The 21,220-nt window shown below is 41.8% G+C and overlaps 1 protein-coding gene across 1 annotated transcript; it reads left to right on the top strand.

Annotated features, from left to right (window-relative positions):
- The first annotated feature begins 513 nt into the window (after positions 1-513).
- On the top strand, positions 514-20,760 carry SLC48A1 (solute carrier family 48 member 1). Its single transcript, XM_070935004.1, has 3 exons — positions 514-738; positions 16,797-16,964; positions 18,103-20,760. The coding sequence occupies exons 1-3, from the start codon at positions 600-602 to the stop codon at positions 18,237-18,239; spliced, it is 444 nt and encodes a 147-aa protein (XP_070791105.1). The 5' UTR covers positions 514-599; the 3' UTR covers positions 18,240-20,760.
- The last annotated feature ends 460 nt before the right edge of the window (positions 20,761-21,220 follow it).

Here is a 21,220-nt window from a genome sequence, read left to right on the forward strand (position 1 = left end):
GATATCACCTAAGCGAGTGTTTCTCCATCTTGACAACTTTAAGATGTGTAGACCTCAACTCTCAGAATTCCCAAGCCAGCATGTTGGTTGGGGAATTCTGGGAATTGAGTCCCCGGGTCTTAAAGTTGCCAAGATTGAAAAACACACTGACTGACCTAACCTAAGCAATTAAATTAAAAGTTTCAAAGCGTTGTATCGTAGTTAATGCAACCAACCAACCAACCAACCAACCAAATACAACCCCGCGCAGGTTCAGCGCAACGGGTAATCTGAATTATTACTTGCTTCTCAAGAGTGCCCTACGACACAAGGAAGGCGAGGAGGGGAAATTTCAACCGCTCCCTCGAAAACGGGCGGGATTGAAGAACGGAATAAACGATTTCCTAATCTCATGCATATTTATAACATGGGCCGTGTTCTTTTGCGTTAAAAAGGGTGCGAATGTAAGCCCGGCCCGAGTGAGTGCTGAGTCCCCCTGCTCGCAAGGAGTCGCTGCAAAGCCGCGGCGGCGGAGACAGGACGAAGCTCGGAGGCTGCCGGGTGTGGATCCGCTGCTTTTTAATCTCTCCTGCCGCGGCGGCCGGCTGATTTCTTCGGCGATGGCGGTGACGAGGAAGATCGCAATTCGCCTGGCGTATTCGGTGGTCGGGATGATCTCGGGGCTGTCGGCCTTCCTCGCCTGGAACCTGGCGCCGAGACTGCGGCAGCCTTACACCGCCTCCGCCGGCGGACTCTCGGGTGAGCCTCTCCTGATCAGCAGCGGGAAACGCGCCTACGGATCTGGTTGACTTGGCCTCCGCGCTCTCCTCTGCTGTTGAATCCGTCCCTGGCTCCCTCCAAGCCCGGGAGGGAAGCATAGCCGCGCTGCCCCCGCACCCCGTACCGTTTCAACCCTGCCAACCCGCTTGTCTCGTTTCCTAACTCCGGTACACACGATGGATTTGTTTGCGGGTGGGGGGGAGGAAGAAAAAGGCTGTTTTAGAAGGGCGGCGGGGTGGGTTTTACCTACTCCAAAGTAAGTTATACCGAGTTCGGTAGGGCTTTAAAGGCGAACAGGGTTGTAGGTGTCATCTTTATTTTTCTCATTTCCCTGCCCCCAAGTGGCTTGCTCTGCATCTCGCTTTTCTGTATATTGTCAGGTGCCCAAGGCGGCCCTGCCAAGAAAAACACAGAAGTGATGGCACCTAATTCAAACAGCCAATCGTACAATCAAAGTTTCTAGTCTGCAAAGCTTAATAAATAACCAGGGACTTGTCCAAGCAGTGATCAGAAATCAAAAACTGCCTCAAAGGCAAGAAAAACAAAAACAAAAACAAAAAAGGGTTATTTAGTTGTTATTTATTAGATGTATATCCCATTTTCCAATCAGGATGCAATATGATGCCCCCTTGTCTATTTCCCTCCACAACAACATTGTGAGATAAATTGGGCTGAGAAAGAATGAGGGGCCCAAAGTCATCCTGTGAGCTTCTGTGGCTGAGGCTGAGTTTTCTGTATGACAGATAGTAGCCTTGATTTACCATCTGTCTCAACAGTTATTTTATTTTATTTTCCTGCCTGTTGCTTTAGGCCTGCTCCGAAATGAAACTCATTGAAAATACAGAGACATTAAAAAGAAATGTGTCTGAAAAGTCAGTGGATTGTTTTGTTTTCAGCTTTTGATGCAGTTTGGTTGGGTGGTTGTGATTTGTATCCACACTGTATCGATCACAATTTTTTTCTCATAATTTTATTTGTGTAGTGGTTAATGATGCACCACTCAGGACCATCATGCTAAACCATGTCCATCTTGTGTTTTCATTTGTTACATTGGTATCCTGTCTCTTCAGGGAGTTTCAGATGTCATCTGATCTTTTCAGTTCGTCAGATGTTTACAACAGTCCTGTGAAGTAGGATGGCCAGAGAAATAGTGATGGGCTCAAGGTTACCCGCAAATCATATGGGTGACTAAGAATTTGAATGGGTCTTTAAAACTTTAATTAACCTCTGATCCTAACATTTTATTTTTTCAATTTATATGGCCACTCACTTCATCTAAGTGACTCTGAGCAGTTCACAACAGGTAAAAACAATCCAATCAAAAACAAATATATACAACCAATCCATAATCAATTAAAAAACAGAGAATCATGATCACAGCAGAATTTATCCTACATCAGCTCAACACAGCCGTTTGTAAGAGCTCCTCACCATACCCAGACTCCTAGTCATGGTGGCATAGCCATATCTTCAAGGCCCTTCTTAAAGGCAGGAGGGTCCGGGCCAAGCTAAGTTTTGAAGGGATGATGTTCTGTAGGGTGGGCAGGCACCACAGCAGAAAAGGCTCTCTTCCTGGTTCCTGACAGATAATGCTTTTTTATAGATGGGTCCCGTAATTTTCTGATTCTGATGGGCCGGGTGGATGTAACTGGGGATACCTTCTTGCAGTTTATGACACCAATGTTCTCCAACCTTTTAGGCTGGTTGGCACCTTTTGACAGCAAAGAAAAAGCTCGCATGCTTCATTTTTATTTTCTAAGAAAGCTTAGAGGTCCCGAGGCATTCCTGGAATTAAAGGGTGATTCAAGAAACCAGCTTTGTAAGTTTTCAATTTCTCTTAGTTAAAGTCTCCCCTGAGTTGAGATCAACTTCTGGTAATTCCAGAAACCCATCTGTGTAATTCTGCATAAGTAGTTTGTCATTGACTTCAGGGATGCATTCTGGGGACTTCTCACCCATGTCTGAACCTGAATATTTCTTGATTCTTTCTCATTCACCAACTAACCAGGTCTTATCCTGCTTTACTTTTCCTGGACGGCCAAGAGCACCTCAGTGCAGTCTCACTAACTTAACATATTTTTTAAAAAAGAGATAAAAGGTGAGGCAAGGGGCCTGGTAGGCCCTAAAAGAGATGTCTGAGGTTCCAGTGGAGGCCCACTAGTAACCCTGGAGTCAGCATTTTAATGTGCCATCAATGTATCACAGCACCTAGGAGCCAGACTTCCGTGAAGAAGATGGATTTACCAATTTAAATGTGACTCTGCATTTGTATTATGTAATTAGTAGCCTGGTCTGCTAAGGACTTTATTTACATTATTTCTTGCAGTGCATTTATTTATGCCACTTGCTTTACATGCAGCAGAAATTCTCTGCGTATATTTAGAAGAGCAGCGTACGGTAGAAACCAAGCAAACAGCTAAGACAAAGCCACACGATTAAAACATGCAGCTTCTAAATGAGCTTCTAAACATGCAACTTCCTTCAAGGGATTGGTGAACAAAAGAGTCTTTGCCTGGTGCTCAAAAACCAGTGCTTTCGTCCTCATGAACCTCTCTAGAGAGTCTGTATCATAACTGGAATGTCTATGCATGGAAAGGGCCTTCATGTGCTTTTTGGGTTCCTCCTAATTCTGGTCAAATGCAGTAAGCTTCTCAACAATAACTTCATTATGTAGAAAAAAGGCAGTAGGCATTCTTAGCAAACTGCCATTGTGTGCAACACCAAAGCCACAAAGAAAAAGGTTTAGGAAACTCTTGGAGTGCCGTGCAAAGTGTTCTTTGACTCAGTCCTATTAACTTTAAAGACACTGGGCATTGCAGCCTTCACCTGATGCCCTCCAAGTAGTTTGGATTCCATTGCCACCAGTAAGATGGGAAACGCTGATCTTGATGTTGAAATTGATCTGGTTCTCCCTCGCGCACAATTGGCTGAGTATGGCCTTCCAAGCAAAAAACTGTTGTGGGTGCTACCCGACCACAGTTTGTCTGATAGATATCGTGCCTTGCCAAAGTGCTTTCTCTATTGCTGTCATTTCTAAGCTTGCAGTGGGAGTATAGAAAATTTAAGCCAACAGACCTGATGAGCATTAAGCCACAACAAAACCAAAGCCGTGGGCGTCCTGTTTTGTCAGTTGCATATATTTTCCACCCAGAAATAATAAGTGAGCTCTTCCCAACTTATCCATTTTAAGTCTGCTTGTGTTAGGATGCAAATGGGTCTGTATTTCTTCTGTCAGCCTTACTTTCATCAGCAAGTGGCAATTTGCATCAGGGCAGGATCATGCACGGTGGACATCTGTTTTACTTTCTTTTGTTACTTGGATAGGAATTGTCTGCCAAGAATTATTAAGGCACCAAGCTAGAAACCAGGAGACCATATATTCCAGTCTCACCTTCACCACAAAGCCAACTGGATGACCTTGAGCCAGTTACCCTCTCTCAACCACTTCTGGAAATCTTGCAAAGAAAACCACAAGGATTTGTACAGATAGGAGTTAACATTGATCCAAAGGGACAAGGGGGAAAAAAAGAAAATAATTGCCTGGACAACTGTTAGTCCAGGGTTGTCAAACTCAATTTCACTGAAGGCTGCATCAGGGTTGTGTTTGACCTTGGGGAGATGGAGTGAGCATGGTCAAGGTGGGCATGGCCAGCTCGATGTCACTCGTGTTGGGGGCACTTGTGGTGGCCCGAGTGCTCTGCCAAAGAAAACAGGCTTCCGAGCTCCGTTTTCGGCTGCAATGGCCTCCTGCAACCCTCTGCCAGCAAAAATGGAGCTCGGGAGGGCCACGTGTGATAACTTCCTGCAACCCTCTGCCAGCGAAACCTTCGCTGTTCCCAGGGCAGCCCCACGGACCAAATCTAAGCACCTCACGGGCCGGATTCGGCCCCCAGGCCTTGAGTTTGACACCCCTGTGTTAGTCCAACAGGCAAGGTGTCCAAAGTCATTCCTGAGGAATTCTTAAACATGGTTTTGGTGACACCGATGCTGAAGGTGATGGAGAATTGATTCAAATCAGAAGTAATAATTAAGAGTTTGGCCTTAGATCGTAGTTCCAAATTGATATCACCTGAGATTAATGGAAGATCTGAGCTCCTTGATGATTTTATCTATAGATGGTGTGTGTGTGGCTTTAAACTGTCAAATGAGAATGACTGGGTTTTATATAAGAAGAAAGCTAAAGATTCACCAAGAGTGTACAATGCTTCTTTGTCCTTGTTCCTAGCCTTTTTGGGAGTCAATTGAGAGGCCTCGTTAAGGAAATTGTGCTGATGGAATTATCTCCCCGAGATCAGAAGGAAATGGGTAGCTACTTTTCCAACTAACAAATTTTATTAGATTTTCATGAGGTACAGCTCACTTAATCAGAGCATAGGGTGGCTAGACTGATGTAAGATTTCACAAAAGCATATACCTTTATAAAATGTTGGTCTGAATAGAGATTACCAGTTTCTTTTTTAAGGTTGATTTTTTTTTTTTTTTTGCAACCATAGAGCAATACATCTCTCCTCCTACAATCACCTCCCCCCCCCCCCATTGATGGCTTAGGTCAGGGGTGTCAAACTCGCATCCTCACGCAGCATCACATGACGTATCGGGACTTCTTTCCCCTTTGCTAAACCGGGCATGGCGTGGCCAGCATGTGACGCATCCGGCCTATGGGCCACAAGTTTGACAGCCCTGGCTTAGGTGATTTGAAGAAACACACTTGCAATCTAAATTCATATGACACTCCTTTATCTTGAATCAGACCACTGATCTGACTCTTCACATATTTTATGTATTGAATTTGTATCCAGCAAAAAAAAAAAAAAAAAAAAAAATGCAGAAAAACATGGTCATGTGATTTGGGTGTGCTGCAAACAGCTATAAATGCTAGCCAGTTGCCAAGTATCCCAAATGCAATAATACGACTTTGCAGTGTGTATGTGGCCATTGGAACTCCAGAATTAGGGTGCAAATAGCTCTGCAGATGTTTGTGGTAACTTCAAATGATCACTAGGTGATGACTACCTGTACTTTGGAGGAGTCATGTGAATATTTGGTAATCGCGTTGCAACTTTACTCAATAGTGTTGTAACATAGCCTGAGAAAAGCTTGAAGAAATAATGGGGAAGAGAGAATGACAGGTGTATTATGTCCTTTAAGGACATTGCTAAGATTTTTTCTATATGAAAAGGCAAGCACAGGGAGATTCCTAGTGAGTTGATTGACTTAAGTATGTCTGGTTTACTAAAACCATGCCTCCAAGACAGGTGGAACACCAGGATTCCCAAAAGGTGATTCGTTGAGGCTTTATGCTGGGGTAAGAGAGATTCAGGATTGGATCCGTAAGAAGATGGTTTGTGTTGGGTTTTCTAACTTGATAGTAGTTAACTCTGCATGTATCCTGAGTTGCTGTGAGGAATTCTTTAAAAGTTTTGTCCCAGCTAAACCTAGGGAGACAGACAATAATTGGATTTTTTTTCTTTATTTTTTGAAGCTATTAGTCCTTAGGATCCAATAACACATTTTCTGCAACCAATGTCTTTGCAAATATTTAGCAAAAAATCTTTGCCATCTTAACTGTCCAAGACTCTTTAAACAAAATTGTATTAATTTAAACCTGGCATATTTACATATGCAAAATGTATTTTCTTTCACTGAGCTGTAATATTTTTTGTCTATATGTGCGTGTCTATTTTTTTCTATCTAGTTGCATGTATTTAACCCAAATGATATCTAAGTGCCACGAATTTCATTTTGCATTGTTGCAGCAGGGATAATAAACACACACACACACACACACACTTCAAGATGAGGGTCAAGATATTTCCTTGGTGATAGTGGCGAATATCTGTAGCTTGGATGTAGGATGAGAGTGGAAGTTTGTTCTCCGAACTTGTGGGTCAGGTTAGATTTTTTTTTTTGGGTTGCATCCAAAGTCCCTTGAAATAGGTGTGTGTAAAATTGTAGGATTATTATAACTGATACAAATCGGTATTTAGGAGATGTTTTAGTCATGCACAGTGCTTTTAAGGGGTATAGGTGAGGGCAGTCCTGGAGCATGAAGTAGTACTACTGTGTTTTATCAAATGCAAATATCCAGATTTGTTCAGAAATATAATACAAACTTGGAACATTTTCCTCATAAATCAGATTTCCTCCTAAAGAGGAAAATTAATTCCCCAAAAGGCTGAGATATAGATGATGTCTCAATTCTGCAGGGTTCCAGTCCCCATTCCTCCAACGCTTTTTAAAATTAGTTAATTGGGCAAGACATAAAGCTGCTTTACCCAATAGACTGAATTACTTGGCTGACAGAAAAAAACCTGTTAAAAGGGGTGGGGGGGAAGCCATTTCTCTCACATTGTTACAGTATCTTATATTATATTCCTTATCTGCATTTTTTATTTTTAAATTAAACAATGCTGCAAACTAAGGAAGGCATCAGGCTCAAGCATTAACTTCTCCCCTCCCGAGAATATGGAATATTTGTCTATTGTTTATTTAAAATGATTATCCCAACTCCAATGGAATATTGGTTTCCAGACTGTTGCAGGCCATAACCATTATCAGTTAAAAATCTGCTTCCTTCCCGGATGTCAGGAAAACTGTTAAAAAGAGACTCACAAGATTCTTATTAATGTATGAGGATGTGATTTGCAAGGCAGCTTTTTAAAATACTTATTTGGAAAGTTGGCCTGGTATAGCTGGGTATTTCAGACCAGCTGATCGAGCTGTGTTCAGGATATGCTCTGTGTGAAGAAAGGCTTTCCTGAGAAGAGTTTGCAGATGGCTTAGCTAACCTTTCCTGAGAAAGCTGATTGTCAGCTTTGGTAGGGCTGTACTTGTTAACCTGACTTGACTTCTTCCGGAAGGGAGGTACCATTTTTCCCCCGCCCCGAAGATCCTTACTGCAAAGAATCATAAGAGATGTGGATGAACACTAGTGGTTGCACAGTGGTCCAATACGTCAGTGTGTATGGATGGACACTGGGGGTTCTCTGAGCCTTTGTGATGTTCTTTTGCTCTAATTATGGGCAAATTTAATACTACTTAGTGTAGGAACATATCTGGGATTCCACCAAATGAATTTTTTGAAAGTTGTGGAATTGAGTGCATGTTGTTTCCTGGATATGCTGCTCTTTTGAACAAGTCACCTTGAGTGATTTTCATCAGTCAGATGTTGTCTCACATCTGGAATACAAGCTAGGACTTTAGCAAGAGGGTTGTGTTGGGCCAAAAGAATGACTGCATTCAGGGCTGGGGAAGACAACAACAAGCTGCAAACGGTACCTCCCTTAAACGTCCTGCTGGACAATTGCTGATGTCACTTCTCCCACACCCATGGGAGGGGGAGGGGAAACAGATCAACCCAATTGTTTTTCTGGAGCAGTCTGGCATGAACAAGCCAAGAATTTGCTTGCATTGGATGTGTACCAAAGAGGTCATGCCTGAATATGTGGCCTTTTTACAAGAGCTTTTATGCTTAGGGGAGATGATCCTTCAGAGCCATGGATCTTCTGCAGCTTGGACAGAAGGAATTCCAGGCCCAGATCATGATTGTCCTCTGCTTTTGCCTAGACTCTCATACAGGGGTGGCACTTGGCATTCGCCAGCCACATGCTCTCCAGATATGCCTGGACCAGTTTGTCTGGAAATTTGGGATGTTGTAGTGTGGAATTGTGGTTAAAGTATTGGACCAGCAGTAGGGGAACCCAGGTTTCGGTTCTCTCTCAGCCATAGACACTCATTTTGTGACTTTGGGCCCTCTGTCTCAGCCCAGTGTACTTTGCACTGTTGTTGTAGGGGAAAAATTAAAGGGAATTCTACCTTGAGTTCCCACAAAGTTAGTATTCATATCTTTGGTATCTACTTTGGTCTTCCTGGAAGGGCTAACACTTGGGGGGCATCCCTTTCCAGAGGGCAGGTCCTGATACCAAAAAGACCTGTTTTGGGGATCCTAAAAGGAGTGTGCCAATCTTGCAGGATCAAATTTTCTGGGTAGGTATTGTTGGAAGAAATGTCCATCTGGGTTAAGTTCCAAGTTGGGAGAAAGACACTGGAAATATGGAGGCTATTTGGAAAGATGGTTTAATGGTGGACAGGACCATATGGTTTGAGGTCTTGGGCAAAATGAGCAGTGGGTGAGAGAGATATAGATTTATATCCTCTCTTGGGCCCTGCCTTGGAGCTTCCTGTTCCTGTGTAAGAGATGTATTCTGATTGGTTGTCAGACTCCCATGGTGCCATGCAGGGGTAACTTTGTAGGTTGTCTTGAGTCCCAGGTTTGGTTGAATCTTGCTGGGTAATGATGTAATGAAGGGGCTTTGGGCAATTCTTATTATGGCTTAATGGCTTTGTTCTGGTTTAGATCTTGAGGGAAGGCTAATCCTATCATGTCCTGAGAGCCATGTCTTTTGTTTTGTAGATAAGCTGGCCCAGCCTTTGTTTTGTAAATAGATTGTCACCAAAATATCTGCGGGGGTGGGGGGCAGGGAGCTGAGGCTCTGAGTTTATGTCTTTTAAAAACATGTTTCTCCTTTAGGGAAAATATAATATTCTGCCTTTTTAATATTTCCTAGAATATTTCATTTTCCTAGGTGCTGAAGTTCCTACAGCTTCTGACAAGCAGAGCCATTGGTGGAAGCCAGATTCACTTAACAATTGCAGTGATTCTCTTAACAACGATGACAAAAAAGTTGTAAAATTGGTTGCAATTCACTTAAGGCACTTAACACTGCCTTGATTAGCAACAAAAAAATCTGGTCCAAATGTGGTTTAAGATGAGGACTATCTATATTCATACTACTTAGTTTTGACGAGCACCTGGGTTAAGCAAATGGGATACTTTAACTGACCCCATGAGATACTTGACTTTTGGTGAAAGTCAAAATCTTTGCTCTTATACAGGTATCCTCAACTTTCAACCACAATTGAGCCCCAAATTTCCATTACTAAAGAAGACAGTTGTTAAGTGGGTTTTGCTCCATTTTACGGCCTTTTTTGCCACAGTTGTTGAGTGAATCCCTACAGTAAATTAATAACACAGTTGTTAGATGAATCTGGCTTCCTCATTGACTTTGCTGGTCAGAGGGTCACAAAAGTGATCACATGACCCCAGGACACTGCAACTGTCATAAATATAAACAAAATGGCCACATATTCAAATTTTGATCACATGATCATGGGAATTCTGCAACACTCGTAAAATAGTCATAAGTCAATTTTTCCAATGCCCTTGTAACTTTGGTCACCAAATGAATGGTTGTAAGTTGAGGTCTACCTGCATTTTAGTTTGTTTTGGTTTCTAGAACTAATAAATAATAATTTATAAAGGTAAAGATTCCCCTTGCACATATGTGCTAGTCGTTCCTGATTCTAGGGGGCGGTGCTCATCTCTGTTTCAGAGCCAAAGAGCCAGCGCTGTCTGAAGACGTCTCCGTGGTCATGTGGCCGGCATGACTAAACGCCAAAGGCGCATGGAACGCTGTTACCTTCCCACCAAAGGTGGTCCCTATTTTTTCTACTTTCTACTTTTTTACGTGCTTTCGAACTGCTAGGTTGGCAGAAGCTGGGACAAGTAATGGGAGCTCATCCCGTTACGCAGCACTAAGGATTCGAACCACTGAACTGCCAACCTTTCGATTGACAAGCTCAGCGTCTTAGCCACTGAGCCACCGTGTTCCTTAATAAATTATAAGTGCATGAATAAAATGCAACATTTGCTAAGAAACTAAGTCTCTTTATAACATCTCATTAACTGTTTTCATGTAACTATTCCTAGAGGATGCATACATATTTAATTGATAGCTCTTCATACTAAAAATTATCCTGATTGCAACTTGATGTGCCTCTAGAAAGCTTTCTTTTTTGTCTTTTTTACTTTTTTTTTCCGAACTAAGCAGCTCAAAGGAGCTATGTGCTAATAGATTATCAAATTTTAATGCTAATTAATAATTCAATAAAGTATTTTCCTAGTAATAAATATACTATAAAATAAAATATACTTGGAGATAGCTATATTGTAGATTGCACTGTCTACATTTTAAAAAACAAACAAAAACAAGGTTTTATGCTTACTTGACCAGAGGTGCAAATGTAGAAATTGTTACTGGGGTTTTGGGAAGTTCTTGATTTGTTGAACATTTTTGCCAAATCATTCCTTTCCAAAAGAAGTATTTTGCTGAGTCACAGAGGCGTTTTTCAGTGCAATGTCAGGAGTCTCTGGAGTCCCTCATCACAAGGCAGTTTGGCTTCCTTAAAAACTGACTCAATTTTTGAACACGTGAGGAAAAAACTGAATCTGACACTTTCATGCTCAGAAAAACAGGGAAGGAATGAAAATGTGACTTGGCATATTTAATTGCTTATGTCGACCAGAAGTTTGTTTGTCTTTATGTCAACTTCTAAAAAAAGAGGAAGTTTCCTCCTTGGGTGAACTTTGAAAAACACGTTGTGGTTTACTGTTTCCTCCTAAAGAAACTCACAGAAGCCCGTTACATTGTATGTTGGTTTTTTAGTGCATATTCATCTTAAAGAATTTTCTAGACTAGCTCCCCTGCTTTCTAGATTTAGCTATAACCATTAGTCTCATTCTTGCAGTCAACCTGTGAGTCCTTCTGTTCCAGTTTTGCTGGTGGGCTTTCTTCTCCCAACTTGTGCTCTTCAGACAAATGGGGCCAATGATTTTTTTAATTATTATTTGTCAAACATGTACAAGATAACAGGTATAAGTATAAACATGGACATGAACATAGGAAATGAGTACAAATAAATGGGGACAATAGGACAGGGACAGTAGGCACGCTGGTGCGCTTATGCACACCCCCTTTACGGACCTCTTAGGAATGGGGTGAGGTCCATAGTAGACAGTTTAAGGTTGAAGCTGTGTGGGTTTGAGGATGTAACAACGGAGTCAGGTAGAGCATTCCAGATGTTGACCACTCTGTTGCTGAAGTTGTATTTTCTGCAATTGAGTTTGGAAAGGTTTACCTTGAATTTGTATTTATTGTTTGCCCGGGTGTTATTGAGGTTGAAGCTGAAGTAGTTGTTGACAGGTAAGAAGTAGTACACAATTTTGTGTACTATGCTTAGGTCAGACTGTAGGCGGAGTAGTTCCAGGTTGTCCAGGCCCAAAATTTCGAGCCTAGTGGCATAAGGGATTCTATTGTGAGCAGAGGAGTGGAGTACTCTTCTCATGAAATACCTCTGGACCCGCTCAATTGTATTAATGTCCAATATACAGTGTGGATTCCAGGCAGACAAGCTGTATTTGAGAATTGATCTGCAAAGGTTTTGTATGCCCTAGTTAGCAGTACAATGTTACCAGAGAAGAAGCTTCGCAAAATTAGGTTAACAACTCTTAATGCCTTTTTGGCAAATTCTCAGAATTGTCAGCGATATCTGAAGAGCTTTTAGTTAGGAAAAATAGAAAGCTGAGAAGAACGGGGATTTCCAAGAGTCATGCACATTATGGGAGTTCACTGGGATTCCCCTCCATCAGAGAGAATACACCTTTTCTCCCGTACCAATAAAAAAGATACAAGCTGCGTTAACAATAAACTATGGGTTGTTGTTTTTTTAATGAGGAGGAAGCTCCTATTGGTACCCAATAGTCAACTTTTTCCTACTTAAGATACTAGTTACATTTAAAACCCTCCATATTTTTTCTATAATTCACAGGTTGAAAAAAAAGATATCTTTAGGATTTTTTTTGTAGCAATTGTGTTCATTATTAACTCTTGCTTATGATTCATATTCTCTATCCTGGCCATTTCTGTTAATCATTGACCATTGATTTGATTTAAAGATTTTGCAATCTTCAAATGAGATGTAGTGCTTTAATATGCTGTACAGGTAGTCCTCTATTTACGTCCACAGGTGAGCCCAAAATTTCTGTTGCTAGGTGAGACAGTTGTTAAGGGATTTTTGCCCCATTTTACGACCTTTCTTGCCAGAGTTGTTAAATGAATCACTGCGGTTAAGTTAGTAACACGGTTGCTAAGCGAACCCAGCTTCACCATTGACTTTGCTTGTCAGAAGGCCACAAAAGGAGATTGCATGAGCTCAGGACACTGCAACCGTCATAAATATGAACCAGTTGCCAAGCATCCAAATTTTGATCATGTGAATATGGGAATGCTGCAATGGTCGTATATATGAAAAACGGTCATTGGTCACTTTTTTTCAGTGACGTTGTAACTTCAAACAGTCACTAAATGAACTGTTGTAAATTGAGGACTACCTGTAATAATCTAATATTACTTTCTCTTTTTGGTTCAGTTTGATATGACTTGCCAATCTTCTTTTTCTTTTCTTTTTCCAGTTCTTTTTCTCTTGATTGTGAGTTTTAAATATACACTAAAATTAAAAGAAGGTGGCCCCTAATGCATTTGCCAACAATTGCTACTAATGGAGCTGTGGGTTGTGTTGCAGAACCTCCAGGACGCAACCTATCAGTCCTTCTTGCAGGTTCTCCCTTGGCTCATCTGCATATCTGGAGTGAAATGTTTACATATGTTCACTATAGATAGATATATGTACATAAACACTCGCTTAAAGATTTGTAAATAGACTTGCACTATGTGGGTGTAACACTAAGCTCTCTGCTTGTTAGTTTTATTTCTGTGCTCTTTCAGAGATCTTGATGCATTCCCACTAGGGCAGACCTATAACAGCTGCTGCTGATTTCTTAAAGGGGTGGTAAAAGTAACCCCCCCTGCTGAGCTCATCTCTGGTGACAGATAGAGGCAACTTTTCCCCTACCACCTCCACACGTTCAGGAGTTAGCTTCATATGTACAAAAGAACCCTGGTGATTCCTTAGAATAACACAGTTGGAAGGGATGTTGGAGTCCAACCCCCTGCTTAGGCAGAAAACTCTACACCACTTCCCAAACATGGTTTTTCCAGACCTTAGAGTTTGTTTTTCCTCTTAAAGATGCTGCCAGCCAGGCTCTCAGTGGTTCCCAGTGCCTGTGGTATCACTCCGTGGGGTGCATAGTAATAGCAATAGCACGTAGACTTATATGCTGCTTCACAATGCTTTACAGCCCTCTCTAAGCAGTTTACAGAGTCAACCTATTGCCCCCAACAATCTGGGTCCTCATTTTACCCACCTCGGAAGGATGGAAGGCTGAGTCAACCTGGAGCCTGGTGAGATTTGAACTGCCAAATTGCAGGCAGCAGAAGTAGCCTGCAGTACTGCACTCTAACCACTGCGCCACCGTGGCTCACCATAAATGCATGGGTGTCACTGCATGCCTGTCTAAGCAGCATTCTCTTGGCATCTGGCTTCCGGTGTGATCCAGCCCTGCTCTTCTTACGAGCATACCGGCTTCCCCTTGCTTTGGAGGTCTCGGTGCATCTCATTTTGCAAAGTATCCTCCGTTTGCATGTGGCTTCTGCATTCTGATTTGCAGCTCTCCATCTCTAAAGCATAGGCACTCTTTCTTGGACTTTTTGTTCTTCCAGATTAAAAAAAAAGAAAGATAACTCAAGGTCAGTTTGTGATGACTTCATACATTCAAGCAGTTTTCTTGGCAACAGAATAAAATGGAAGTATCTCGCCATTGCGTTCTTCCAGAGTCCCCGTCCCCCCCCAACTTCTCAGTTCTATCTGTGGAATTTTCTATTAATTCTCCTATCCAAATGCTAACCAGATCTGGTCCTGCGTAGTTTGTTCATCACCATAAAGTTAACCAACATTGTTGCCATCTGTGGAGACCCTCTTGAGCCCCCCCCCAAAAAAGTGTTGTATATACTCTCTAACTCTCCCCTGCTGCTTATTTCAGCCTCTGCCTGTTGTTTATAGCAAACTTTTTTTTACCACCAGAGGGCAAATCTGGTTTGTTTGGGTCAGTGAACTTTAAACTATATTTACCCAAAGTTAAACAACAGCTATACTGTGGTTAAGAGGATGTTTTGGCCTCCCAGCACAGACATTTCCAGATATATCGATCTCTGCTCTTTTTACTCAGCAAGAATGGCTAATAACTAGTTTGAATGGAAGGGGGTGGGACTTAGCATATTTGAAAGATGCTAAATCTTCTCCAGTTTGAGTCAGTTGCTGAAGTTGCCAACCAAGGCAGCTGTCCCATAATCCTGGAAAAAGACACAGGTGCTTTAAAGAGCCGCAGAGCCTCACTCCCACCCCCAGCATACATACACTCTTTGGCACTTATTTGGTATTGAAAATGAAGCATTGCACAGCCCTGATGTCTGAATTTTGCTAAATCACAGTAGTGGCCAAAATTGTGGAAACCTTTTGGGAAAAGTGTATCTTCTAAAACCAGCTAATTACACCACTTTTTGGGAGAGGGGGGAGTAGTATCATAAAATTAAATATCAATGGAAAGATAATTTAATCAAGAATGTAATGCAATAACTTTTATGACGGATTTGCTATTAGCACAGCAGTTACAGTATAAAGAAGAAAAGTGAAACACATAGAAAAAATGAGATATACAAAAATGATCATGTCAGTTAATACTTAGTTGGGTAACCTTTAGCATGAATTACGGCCTTACAACGTCTTCCCATGGAGTGAACCAAGTCTTTTAGTTCTGCAGCTGTTATAATGTGAAACCAAGATTGAATGATTGCTTCTATTAATTAGGTTTTATCGCTGGGTTGCTTCTGACTAAGAAGTTTCTTTAGTCGGCTCCATAGATTTTCAATTGGGTTAAGGTCTGGGCTATTCCCAGGCCATTCCAGCAGTGGAATATGAAACACACACACACACACACACACACACACACACACACACAAAAGTGTTTTTAGCCATCAAACCTCAAAAAAACACTTTTCCCAAAAGATTCTCACAATTTTGGCCACTATTGTACATGGGGCTGCTCCCTCATAGTCTCAAAAGTCCCTAGAACATAGAAAATGGGCCTGATTATAGTGTTAAAAAGTTATCTAGCCTACTTTTCTTCCTGTTGTGCTGACTTTTTTGTAAGGGAAGAGTATATTGGATGGGAGATTGTTTCCTTAAAGAAGGACTCGTTTTCATTTTGAAGTGGCACATGGCAAAACATTTGAAGATGCTGAAAACCTGGAGCAAAGGTGCAAAAGAGAGCAGATGACTCTAAAAAGCTTTGGATGATGTTCCCAGGGCACTTCCAAAAACCATCACCCACATACAGTTTGGGATGTGACAGAATTGTAACATTCTTTAAATGCACTGGGACTTATTTATTGGTTTGTTTATTATGATTTTATGGTCACTTTGATTTAAAAAAACACACACCTAAATTGAAGTGGCTTACAAAAGCTAAACTCACAATAGAGTTTATCTGCAACAAAAATATCAATACACCCACATATTCAAAAATGTCATAACAATAATAAAACATGAATTACACCCCCCCCACACACACACACATACACTTTACATTTACTCAATACTTGGAAAGATTCTGGAAAAGATACTGCCATTGTGGGGCAGGGACTTTCACGTTCTCCCAACACATCTTAGGTGGGCAGGTTTTCTATGAAGTAGGCAATTTTGAAGATTCTCAGGTTGTAACCCGTGTTGGGGTTCTCAGGTTGTAACCCATGGAATTGTATTAAATTATTCTGAATTGAAATCAATCAAACAAACACAGTGTTTCTCTTGTCCCTTTTTTGGGGTGCTGCTTAAGGGTCAGAAGCAGGGGTGCTATTCAGCAGGTTCTGACAGGTTCTGGAGAACCGGTAGTGGAAATTTTGAGCAGTTTGGAGAACCAGCAAATACCACCTCTGGCTGGCCCCAGAGTGGGGTGGGAATGGGGATTTTGCAATATCCTTCCCCCAGGAGTGGGGAGGGAATGGGGATTTTGCAGTATCCTTCCCCTCCCACGCCCACCAAGCCACGCCCACCAAGCCATACACACCATGCCCACCAAGCCACACCCACAGAACGGTAGTAAAAAAAAATTGAATTCCACCACTGGTCAGAAGCCACCCTGACCTGAAGGAAATTGCAGAAACCTGCTGGTTAAAGCTGCTGATCCACTTTGGAGTTTACATGCTCACTTTTTAATGATTCTCCTTCTCTCTTGTTTCATATAGGTGTCTTGGCACTCTGGGCCCTAATCACACATGTGATGTATATGCAGGACTATTGGAGGACTTGGTTGAAAGGCCTGAGGTTCTTCATGGGTGTTGGCATTTTCTTTGGCATACTCTCCCTGGTGGGATTCTGTACATTCCTGGCCCTGGCCATCATGAAGAAGCAATGTAAGTCCATAATTTGCTTCTCTTTGGAAGTCTAACACTACCAGTTCTGTGCTGCCAAAAAAAAAAAAGGAGGGAGAACCAGTTTAGTGACAGCCATGAAATCTACTCCTGTTCCCCCTCCTCCTCATTTAGAGAATCCATCAGAAAAATTCACCACATTCTGTCTATAAAGAATGGGACCCTCCGGACAATATTGGACTCCATAAATCCCAGTTGATATGGTCAATGTTCAAAGATTATCAGAATTGTAATTCAGCAGCCTCTGACTCCCTACTCCTGAGTTAGAAACCTGTACCTCAGTATGGAAGGATCATTTAAAATAGGTGTAGGTGCAAAAGCTTATACAGTATATGAGCTGGAATACCAATCCTACAGCTTTTCAATTGCTTGCTCGAGCCATTGTGTACTTATAGATCCACTTTCTCAAGTTCAAGGCTGGATCCACCAGTCCTACTTTAATTCTACTTGATTCTACAATAATGCTTGAATACCATATGCCTCCCTTGAAAGGGGAGTCCAGGGGTTGTAGATCGGTAGATCCTCAAAATGGCTTGGAGATTGGCTTATTGCTTATTCCTGTCTTATCGCTCACTCTCATGTTGGAAGCCCAAGGTGCTTTTGGGTAGAAAGGATTAGCTGGTGACATCATCGTTGCCCAGAGGATGTCCTTTCAGGTCCCTGTTAAGTTGCCCATCAAAGTGGTACCTATTTATCTACTCACGGTCACCCGTTTTCAAACTGCTGGGTCGACAGAAGCTGGAGCGAGTGATGAGAGTTGTCCCATCACATGGCAGCAGCCAGGTCTCGAACGCAAGCCTGCTGATTGTCAGCCTCACATCCTTGCCACATGAACCACCACTCTCCTTACTGTCTTATAACTCTGTAAGATTTGCCAAAAACAACCTTGTAAATTTATTGGATCACTTTAAGCCACCCTTCTCTAATCTGGGGACTTTCACATGTGTACAGGCTAGGTAAAAATTCTAGATGTTGTTGAGTGATGGTTCTCATTGTTCAACAACAGTGCAAGATTGAATACTCTGGGTGGATATTGAACCTGGTTAACAAGGTAATCAACACTGGAGCTGTACTGCTTTTTCCTCTTAGTAAGATGCTACAATTTGCTTGTTCTTCCCAGCTTTTACGGATCCACAGAGCTACTATCTGTCCTGCATCTGGAGCATCCTTTCCATCAAATGGGCTTTTCTCCTCGGCTTATACTCTCATCGGTACAAGAAGGAGTTTGCAGACATCAGCATTCTGAGTGACTTCTGAGATCCTGGATGTCCGTTCCATCAAAGAAAGACCTTGGAGGGTCAAGGAAGGCTGTTGTTCATCTGATTGACAGTTGGAGGCAAGGGGTTGGCCAGAAGGCGGCTGAAAGAAACAGACAGCAGGTGCCTGACCTGCTTCTGCATTTTCTTTGCTTCCTAATTGCTTTTGTCCAGTCATTCGCCCTTTTGACTAGTTCTGTTTGTCCGTGTGCGCTCATCATTCATGAAGACTTTGTTGTTTGAATGGATGATTCAAGATGTCTAGCAGAGTTTTTGTCCCAAGTCTCTAATGTCTATGACCTATGGCATTTTTCATAGGGGTTATTTTTTTTTCTTTAATGAGAAGTAACTCCCCCTTTTGGGGCGGGGGCAGGGGCAAAATCTATGGTCCGGTCCTATAAAGCAAGGATTGATTTGTACTCCTTTCATACAGATATATTTTTATAGCTCAAGGTGTGAATCCATTTTAAAACAACTTTTTTAAAGCAAGCTTTCCTCCCTTCCCTGGTGCTTTGGTGAGGAGGCTTGCGTATGTGCTGCTAGTGTTAGTGATCACAGTTTAGGGACAAGAAATGTATGTTGTGAACAAAACTCTGCACCTCTTTTTTTTTCTTCCTCTTGCCAGTCTTAAATGGTTACGATGGATGCTTCTTTAATTTGAGTTAGGCAACGCTAAATATTGTTGCAAAGGCATCTACAGTTTTGAAGAGTGACCATGCGGGTTAAGAAGGAAAATAACATTCCTATCCAAACATTTCCCCTTCCCCTGTAGCTATCTGGTCAACATAGGCAGGGACCTGGAGACTTCCAGATGTTGTCAGTTACAGCTGCCAACAGCTTCAGCCAATGGTGGTGAATACCATGATCTGGGCTTCAAAAGTATCTGGAAGGCCTGAGTTCCTTCTCCATAATGCCATTATCTATACAACACTTTGCATATTTTTTTTTTTGGTCTAAAACTGATATTTTATAAAATGAGCAACTGAAATGTTTTAGGAATGGGGAAGCCAATTCATTCTTTGGAGTCAACGGCGTTGTCTAATTCTTGAAGACTGGGACAAAAATAGATAATTGCCACAATTATCTTATTCTCTGGTTTTTACTTCTGGTTGAATAGGAATTCAGGGTTCAATAAATTGGACTGTTGGCCCAATGGGATGGTCATCCCTTCAGCGGACTCACTTTTTGTGGCATATCCGGCATAAACTAATTCACAAAAAGACATTTTTGTTTTAACCGAATGCTTCGCTGAGTTAGCTCAAGCTTGTGTGAGATAGAGTTGAAGAAGTGGGGTGGGTGCAACGTGTGAGAAGAAATGGTGACTTGGGAATTTCTCTGCCTCACCTGGACACATTTTTGCCATTGTAATCTCACTTAAAATGTTTCAGTAGTTATATGGTGGATGTGTTTGAATGGGGGATGTGTTGCACTGTTCCTCCTTCACCTATTTTCTCCCCTTTTTGCTTACAGCAGGATGTGCAATCCTCCTTGAAGTTTCTGTCTTTCAGCCCTACTCTAAGAGCCCTTGGCGTTTCCTTGAGGCTAACACTTGTCCTCCATCCAAAGGATAGATTATTGAAATTTGAAGTAACTGTAATTTGAACGCAGAATTATAGAGGATGACCTGTCTTTTAAACTTCTGTATCTTTACCCGTTAAATGTGCAGAGCAATAATTCTCAACCTTGGCAGCTTGAAGATGTGAAGACTTGAACTCCTAGAATTCTCCAGTCAGCATGTTGACTGGGGAATTCTGAGACTTTTGAAGTTCACAGATGTTGAAGCTGCCAAGGATGAGAAGCACTGGCATAGACTTTTATGTAGGATGATCTCTAATCAGGCAGCTGTGGCCAGCCCAATTGTTCCTAATATGTCAGGAAGCACTGGGATGTGAATCAAGTGGCTCATGGTTCCCTTTGGGTTAATTAATGGGCTATAAGGCAGATATAGAGATGTTTCAAGTTTATTGACAAACTCCTCAGGCTTCAAATGCCATTCTGTTTGTCAAACACGCCACACGGTACTTTCATCTGGCTTAGTGATCTGCACTGCAGGGATCAGGTTTCTCGGGGCTTTTTTTTTCCAATGGCACAAAAGAGATTTGATAAATTCAAGGACACCAAATCTTCATGGGCAATTTAAGAGTATTGGAACAGATCTATTTGGCTCAAAATTTCCTCCATAGAACAAAGATACTAATATAGTAAAAGATCATTTACTAGGGAGGTTATGGTGAAGAAAAAGGGAGCCAGCCTGATGCCAGGCAGTGGAGAAGATGGGCCCTTGTGTCCATGCTTTCCTTTTATGTACGCAGAGGACCCAATGGTGATGCAAACCTTCATCCACTCATTTTAATCTCACTGTTTCATGCTTGCTGGAACTCAAATGATAGATTATGTTTTGTGTTTTGCTTTCTCCTCTCCATGTGCAATAGGTATGTGACAGGAAAATGGCTCACCCAGGTGAAGGATGTTCGCATGCCGTTTTTCTTATTAATAAAATAAAATGGGAAAAAAAACCACATTTAAAAGTCTCTTTCTATTTGCAAAGGAAAGTCAAGAGCACATAGGTGAATCTCTTTAAGTACAAGGCAGATGCTGAAAGTATCCAGATATGATGGAGAAAAGTGTTGAGTAAACTGGTATAGATAGGCCTCAACGACCATGATTGGGACCAGAATTTTATGTTGCTAGGGCAGTTGTTAAGTGAGTCACACCCAATTTTACAACCTTTTCTGCTGCAGTTGTTAAGCAAATCACTAAAAGCCGTTAAGCAAATCCGACTTTCCCCATTTACTTTTACTTGGCAGAAACTGGCTGGGAAGATCACAGATGGTGATCAAATGACCCCGGAATGCTGCAAGTGTCATAAATACATGCCAAATGCCCAAATTTTGTTCATATGATCTTGGGTATGCTGCAAGAGTTGTGAGGGGAACTAATTGTCTTTTTTATCAGGGCCATTGTAACTTTTAATGGTCATTA

Source organism: Pituophis catenifer, unplaced genomic scaffold (assembly GCF_029215685.1).
Source record: "Pituophis catenifer annectens isolate HBS135680 unplaced genomic scaffold, rPitCat1.0.hap2 SCAF_2, whole genome shotgun sequence".
NCBI classification, from domain to species: Eukaryota; Metazoa; Chordata; class Lepidosauria; order Squamata; family Colubridae; genus Pituophis; species Pituophis catenifer.

What these genes read in the sequence shown, in the direction of transcription:
- SLC48A1 (XM_070935004.1), top strand. Translation starts at nt 600, where the DNA reads ATGGCGGTGACGAGGAAGATCGCAATTCGCCTGGCGTATTCGGTGGTC. An exon ending in CTCCGCCGGCGGACTCTCGG is followed by an intron (nt 739 to 16,796) that starts GTGAGCCTCTCC and finishes TGTTTCATATAG; the next exon opens with GTGTCTTGGCACTCTGGGCC. An exon ending in GGCCATCATGAAGAAGCAAT is followed by an intron (nt 16,965 to 18,102) that starts GTAAGTCCATAA and finishes TGTTCTTCCCAG; the next exon opens with CTTTTACGGATCCACAGAGC.